Source organism: Onychomys torridus, chromosome 20 (assembly GCF_903995425.1).
Source record: "Onychomys torridus chromosome 20, mOncTor1.1, whole genome shotgun sequence".
Lineage (NCBI taxonomy): Eukaryota > Metazoa > Chordata > Mammalia > Rodentia > Cricetidae > Onychomys > Onychomys torridus.
The window spans coordinates 48,112,675-48,120,436 of NC_050462.1; the positions used below are offsets into that span (position 1 = coordinate 48,112,675).

At 35.8% G+C, this 7,762-nt stretch overlaps 1 protein-coding gene across 1 annotated transcript; it reads right to left on the reverse strand.

Annotated features, from left to right (window-relative positions):
* Positions 1-6,015: 6,015 nt before the first annotated feature.
* LOC118571067 (olfactory receptor 6C6-like) lies at positions 6,016-6,978 on the reverse strand. Its single transcript, XM_036169955.1, has one exon. It carries the CDS (start codon positions 6,973-6,975, stop codon positions 6,016-6,018), a length of 960 nt encoding a protein of 319 aa, XP_036025848.1. The 5' UTR covers positions 6,976-6,978.
* Positions 6,979-7,762: the final 784 nt, after the last annotated feature.

The window sequence follows — 7,762 nt, forward strand, 5'->3', positions numbered from 1 at the left end:
TGTTTATAGATCCCTCATCCATGAGTTTACATAAAGCCACTACATGTACCCACAATTTCTATACATGCAATGCCCTGAATTATAGATTGTTGTAATAACATTTATAAATTTCACAGATAGTTTGAATAGTCAGATACTGTATTCTAAAAAATGGATGGTTTTAGGAGCAAAATGTGTAAGGTTTTGTGTTGAATCTGATGCTATATGCTAATTTACAATAACTTATTTGGTAGAATTGATTTGATAATACAATAAATACTGAACACAGTTATGGCTACTATACTTTTCAGTCTTTTTTTTTTCTGTTTATTCGAGACAGGGTTTCTCTGTGTAGCTTTGCGCCTTTTCCTGGAACTTGCTTGGTAAACCTGGCTTACTTTTCAGTCAGTACACATTCTCTGAAATATAATCCCAGAAATGCACTCGTTTGTGCTTACAGAAATGAAGTAGTAGTATTTCCTTGGTTACAAATATTACCTCCAATTAGAACTCTGTAATACAATACTATAATACATTAATGTAGTCACATGACTTTTTATGCTTGTTGTTTTAATTATCTATGAACATTTTTTTTTCTATAGTAACTTTATTTAGGGCTGAATAGATAGTTCAGCTGGTAGAGACAATTGCTGTAAGCCTGGGGACCTGAGTTCAATCCCTTGAACCCATGTGGTGGAAGGAGATAATTGACTCCTGGAATTGTGCTCTGACTTCAATAAACATGCCAGGACACATGAATACAGTAAATGCCATACAAAGTTAAAACAAAGCAAAAATCTTTACATTTTTAATCTTTAGTTTTTCAGAGAACAAAAATGAAGTCACGAGGTAAAAGTTTAATGCAAATATAACATTGTCTCCATGAGGAAATAGTAATTTCTGAATTATTAGGAATAAATAGAAATTTTCATGAAATATCCTTTATTGAAACCATAAAGCTAGAAATGTAAGCAACATGACTTCCATCTGTCTTGGTATATAACAATGAATAGCTGGCTGCTACATAAGTTCTCCTTTATGTGTGGTGTCATTGGTTTTTAAGAGCAGAAGCTGGAATAGTGACAGGAAAATTATTGTGGGTTTTCTTATTTTGAAACAGGGTCTTACTGTGTAGATCAGGCAGGTCTGGAACCCTTAAAGATCCATCTGTCTCTGCTTCCTGAATGCTGCTTTTATTCAAATAATGGACATTTCTCTTCTTTTGCTTGCTTTATTATAATTAACATTATTTTATATTAATGCATGTATATATCTGTCATTAATGTAACATGAAAATTTCAAACCAAAAGACAATCTGCTATTGTGTTTTGAGGAATGGCTAAAATATATTAAAATATGTGGCCAATAGCAATTAATATGCCTAAGTGATGATTTGAGGAGCTCTCCAGTTTTTTCCAGTCAAATAAAGTATTCAGTAACAGATGAAATACATTTATTAAAAATATATACCATACTTTTTGTTATGTATGATATCACCAATCAAAAATTTATAATCTTAAATGCCTATTTACTTAATATGTGACACTTAGTATATTTATACTATTCTTTGAAAGTTTCAAAAATTTTTAAAAAGTATTTTCTCATTAATTTTTATATAATATATCTTGATCTTATTCTTTTTTGTGTGTATTTTTTATTTTATAATTTAATTTAATTTTACATATCAGCCATGGGGTCCCCTCTCCTCCCCCCATCATATTCTTTTAACTACCCAAGTCCTCCTAAATTTTTCTCATCTCCATGCCCATTCAACTTTATGTTCTCTTTTCCTATTTCCTCAGATAAACCCCAATAAATATAAAACAAAAATAAAAACAAACCAACTAAATACAAAAGAAAAGAAAACAACAAAAAATAAGACTAAAAACAACAAAACAAAAAGCATAGAGTTTATTTTGTGTTGGCCAACTACCCCTGGGCATGGGGTTTGCCCTGCAGTGTGATTGGTAGACCCAGTGACACTCTACTGGAGAAAAGTGAATTTCCCTTTAGCAGGACGCCTAAAGGCACATTGCTGTACCCATAAATAAAACATCACCCATTCATTGTCAGAGAAACTTCCTCTTGCAGTAAAGAGTGATTGACAGAACCACAGCTGACAATGTGTGGAAAGTGACAGAGTTTGGAGCACTCAGCCCTATCTCAAAGCCCTCTTCTCAAGGCTCATGGAGCTATGAGGAAGAAGAGGCTTAATGATGATAAGAGCTGAAGGTCATAGATAACGCCAAGAAAATAGTGTTATCCAGACACAACAGGACTACAGATATGATATCACAGAGCCTGTGACAGCATACACAACAGAGAGAGAGAGAGAGAGAGAGAGAGAGAGAGAGAGAGAGAGAGAGAGAGAGAGAGAGAGAGATTTAAATAAGAAAAAATCCCAGCAGGGAGAGGGTAAAGTGAAAACAAAATCCCACTTCTAAAAAAGAACCCATTTGCAATTTTAGAGACCTTGCTGATTTAGATCAACTTCATGTCTATTACATAAAATCCTCTCACATAGATAAAGAACATGCTGAAGTACATGAACAATTTCTAGCAGTGTCAGAAGTAAAAATAATTTTATCTACAATATCTTCTGTGTATGAACATACCAGCTAGGAACTGGCCTGAAAAACCCATTATCTTAAATCATGACATTTCTTTAATTTCCAGGGAATAGTGGGTGGTGAAACATTTTAAAGTCCTCCAAAGTAGGTAAAGATTAAATATTACATAAGGATAAGACAATTTACCTTCTGTGGTCACTATAAATCCCTGAGAGACTAGCTTGCAGAAAGGAAGGAAGCAATCAGAGGTTAATTCAGATGTAATGCTCTTATGAAATATCTGTCTGGAAAGCACAGCAATACAGGTAGATGAAAATATTGTAGGTCAACTGATGCAATCAGCCTACTTTCTCTCCAGCCAAACTTAATTTTCATTATAAACACATGGGCTACTCTAGACTTGGGAGATAATTTATTCTCAGTTCCTTTGGGATTGGCTAAATTGATAAGAGTAGCATATATGTTTTATTCACCTGTACATTTTGAGAGCACAAAGAAAATGAAAAGCTAATGAAAACTATTTAATATCTTTACAAATCACCAAAACTTTATTTGATGCTGGTGAAAACATGATATGTTGCATTCACTATAGATTTCAGTATGAGGGGAGTCTCAAAAAACTACCACATGACCCACTATACCATTATTGGGCCTGTACACAAAAGACTCTAAATGCCACCACAGAGATATTTGCACATCTATGTTATTTTTTACCTTAATTTACAGTCAAGGAAATGGAACGAGTTTACTGTTCATTAACACATGAATGTGTGGTGTATGCCCTAATGGATTTTTATTTAATCAAAGAAAAATTAATAATGAAATATATAGAAAAATGAATGAATCTGGAAATTCTTATATCAAATGAGACATCTATGACTCAATAAGACAAAATTTCAGTTTCCTTCATAAGTGAGGTCTAGATTTGAACTGCTCTATGTGTGTATGGATGCACAGCTGTAGTGTGTGTCTTGAACATGAACTAGATATGGTACCATGAGGAAGGAGGGGGAAGGTTTTAAGCAAACAGAATATGGAAGTAGAATATATATGACATGAAAGTGGGAAGGAAGATCTCGGGGAGCATTGGTTTAGGCAGGGAACCTGGGTGGGTAGAATCAAAAGAGAAAAATAGGAATGAAAATTCCCTAACAATACCAAGTACTTTGTGCTTTTATTTTAAAAAGTAAAATACAGAATGCATTAAATTTATTTATAAACTAATAATGTTATAATCTGCAAGAATATCAGTAGTATATAATAGTGTATATAGTAGTGTATAAGGATATACAGAGTCATTGTTATATTTGCAACATGGCTTCAATTTCTCTCAAATCTTCAAATGAAATTGTACGCAATATTATAGTCTATGAGATACTTCTATGTATTCACTCAGAAACAAGTCCTATTTACTCACATAGAAGAGATTTTTTTTTATACTTTACACACATTTACAAATTTTACAGATGCATCCAATTCATGAAATTTTATTATACAAAATACTCTTCAGATTCCCTGTATGTTTTTCCGTTTCTAGTCATTATTGTAAAGAGCGTTACTCATGATCAACCTTCCAAACAGTTGTCAATGACTGAGGGTGGTTACATATAGTTTAATAATGTAGGAAGAGTAGTGTACATATTAGCATAGATACTGAACAGAAATTATTTTTATGCCTATGAATTGTCTATTAAGGGTTAATTTTTGGTTGTACTTATTGTGTAATTTATTAAAGATATTTCTGTACATTAATATATAACTTGAATTTTTAGGTAACTATGCAAAATAACGGGGTTCATTATGGAAGTTTATGCACATATGTCCTTCCTTTGGCTCATTTATTACACTCGTGTACTATACATCCTCACCCATTTTTCAAATTTTGTCATTCATATTGTGACTTTCCTCTGTATGTCTTTGCCCTCTGTTAAGTCACTGTATATTCTTTCTAGTTAGAAAATTTTTTCAAAAAAAATTTTTTTTTAGTTAACACTTTTTTCATCCCACCCCACCACCACCTCCCATCTACCCCGCCTCCCCTCCATTCCTTCTCAGGCTCCATTTAGAAGGGCACAGGAGCTTGAACAAAGCATGGCACATCAAGTTGAGGCAGGATCGAGCTCCTCCTCCTCCTGATGGAGAAGGAAAATGTGGTACATTTACACAATGGAATGTTACTCAGCTGTAAAAAGCAATGGCCTCATGAAATTTTCAGGCAAATCAATAGCACCAGAAAAAAAATTATTCTGAGTGGGGTAACTTAGGCCCAGAAAAAAACAAAGCAAAGCCATGGTATGTGCTCACTCATAAGTGGATATCAGGAGTACAGTAGAGGATCACCAACTCCAATCCATAGACCCAGAAAGGCTAGATAACAAGGAGGGCCCAAAGGATTCATGGATTTCCCTGGGAAGAGATCTCCTGGGTAAACCTGGGCAAGGGTGAGGAGAATAGGGGAATGGGAACTTGAAGGAGCAGGTTGGGCAGGCTGAGTGTTGGGGCCAGGTTGGAGGCTGAACAGGGGCCAGGGAGTAATGAAAGAGACATCTGGATGCGCATGGCGGGGGCAGGGAGGGGGCTTTGGAGTTAGAAAAGTTTTGATATCTATAAACTGTAAAAATAATGTGCTAGGCAAGGTGTGCCCACTGTGAAATAGTGGCACAGTTGTTAATCAGTGTCTTCAACTGCTTTCTGATTAGAGTTGAGGCCCACTCTACAAGACTGATTCTGTAAACCTAGTTAAAAAAAATAAATAACATAGCTAAGGAGGGCTCAGGCTCTCAGATTAACCTAATGTTGTTATTCAACTAAGTTATCATTGTGCAAGCAGTTTTCTATATTTATATCCATAGACAAATGTGACTTCCAGATCAGAAAATCTTTTTTCCCCCAAAAAACGACAGGGATTACAGACACACATAACGACTATGGTAGAGAATACTACGTAATAGTTGATTGCTCAGCTCAAACCAGCACATTTATATATCCCTCCCACAGGCTCAGGGATCACTTCAGAAGTAGTAGGAAAAAAGAAAGAGCTCAAAGATGAGGAGACAGGCTGGATAACGCTGTCTTTTGGGCATGGTATACATCTCTTGGTACTTGCAAAGGCTGAACAAAACTCTGCCCATCAATGGTCAATCATGGATCAGGGAAAATCTCATTCAGCTCTACTACTTACTCATGAAAATCCAGAAATAAAGTACAAAGCAGGGGATATCTTTGATATGAAATTCCAAAAGAAGTAACACTCTCAATAGTGGTTGAAAAATCACCTGTAGACATTTGATTTAATTTCAAATGGATGTAGGAGGTATTAGGGGGATGTTTGTAGGGAAGGAGGATGGGATTTAAGGGAGCAGAGGAAAAAAAGGTAATGGAGAACATGAGCCTTGATGTATAGATTATAACTGACATACTTGGAAATTATATTGCCCCTTTTTTCCATTCATGTCCCAGTAGCATACTATTTATGCCTAAATCTTAACTCATTGTTTTGAGAAGAATATAATCTGTGAAGTACCTGTTTAAAAGCATCCTTCACCTGTTGGTTTCTTAGAGTGTAAATGAAAGGATTTAGCAAAGGGGCCACAGAAGTATTAAGCACAGCTACACCTTTATTTAAAGAGACCCTTTCCTTTGCCGATGTTTTCATGTACATGAAGATACAACTCCCATAAGTAATGGAGACAACAACCATGTGTGAGGAGCAGGTGGAAAAGGCCTTTCTCCGTTGTTGAGCTGAAGGGAACTTGAGGATGGTTTTGATGATGAGTGTGTAGGAGAGGATCACTAAGATCAAGGTGATGACCAGTGTCATCACGGCCAAGGCAAAAGCCATCAACTCTATGAAACGTGTGTCTGTGCAAGACAGCTGGAGGACAGGAGAAGTGTCACATAGAAAGTGGTCTATTGTTTTGGAAGCACAAAAATCCAGTTTGAGTCCCAAGAGCAAAGGGGGGAAGATGACTAAGAACCCAGTCACCCAGGAGCTGATGACCAGCAGATGACACACTTTGCTGTTCATGATGATGGGGTAGTGCAGTGGTCTGCAGATAGCAACATAGCGGTCATAGGACATGGCAGCCAGGAGGTAGAACTCTGTGATTAGTAACAGAAAGAAAAAGAATAATTGAGCTGCACAAGCATTGTAGGTAATGGTTCTGTCTCCAGTGAGAATGCTCATCAAGAACCGTGGAATACAGGCAGATGTGAATGCAATTTCTAGAAAGGAGAAATTCCGGAGGAAGAAATACATTGGAGTCTTGAGGTGGGGATCCAGCAGGGTGAGGAGGATGATCACTAAGTTCCCCATCAGGCTCAAGATGTAATTAATAAATAAGAACAGGAAAATCAGAATTTGTAGCTGAGGGTCATCCGTCAGTCCAAGCAAAATGAACACAATCTCCACAGATTGGTTCTTCATTTCCTTTTTGCCCTAACAAGTCTACAGAAAACAAAACAAAATTAAATTTAAAAATAAATAAAAAATAAAAAAGGAAAAACACCCAAAACAACTAATATCACACATCATACATAAGAAAAATATTTGTTCCTTTGTAATCATATCAATGTTCATTTTTAGTATAACCCATGCAAAAATATTTTAATGTGTTTAGAGTTCATCTCATGAACATATATTATACCTTATATGTGTCTTAGTTAAGCTTTCTACTGTTATAAAACATCATGACCAAAAGTAAAATGGGGAGGAAATGCTTTAAAGGGTTTACTTCACCTTATAGTTATAATTCTACCGGTGGGGGACTCCAGGGCAAGAACTAAGGGAGGAAACCTGGAGGCAGTAAATTATGCAGAGGCTATAGATAAATGCTATTTACTGATTGATGTGCTGTTCATGGCTTTCTCAGATTGCTCCCAGGACCACCTTTCCACATCAACCATCCATCAAGACAATGCAACATAGACTTGTCCAAAGGTCTGTCTGGTGTGGCCATTTTTTCAATTGAGGTTTTCTCTTCCCAAGTGTCTATAGCTTGTGTCAATATGGCACAATATGGCTTATAAGATTCAGAATCGTATTTAACTCTAAGTTGAGTGAGTCTTTAGCTCATTTATAGGAGGCATGTCAGTTATGTGTTCATCTGTTCCTGTCTTTCTAGTAATTTATTTAAAGTAACTGTTCAAGTGTGTGGTATTTGAAAATTTCTCAGTTAAAAATCTTGAGTAAATTGCCACTTGAGTGATACAAT

Excerpts from the sequence above, each read along its gene's own strand:
- LOC118571067 (XM_036169955.1), bottom strand. The coding sequence starts at position 6,975 with ATGAAGAACCAATCTGTGGAGATTGTGTTCATTTTGCTTGGACTGACG.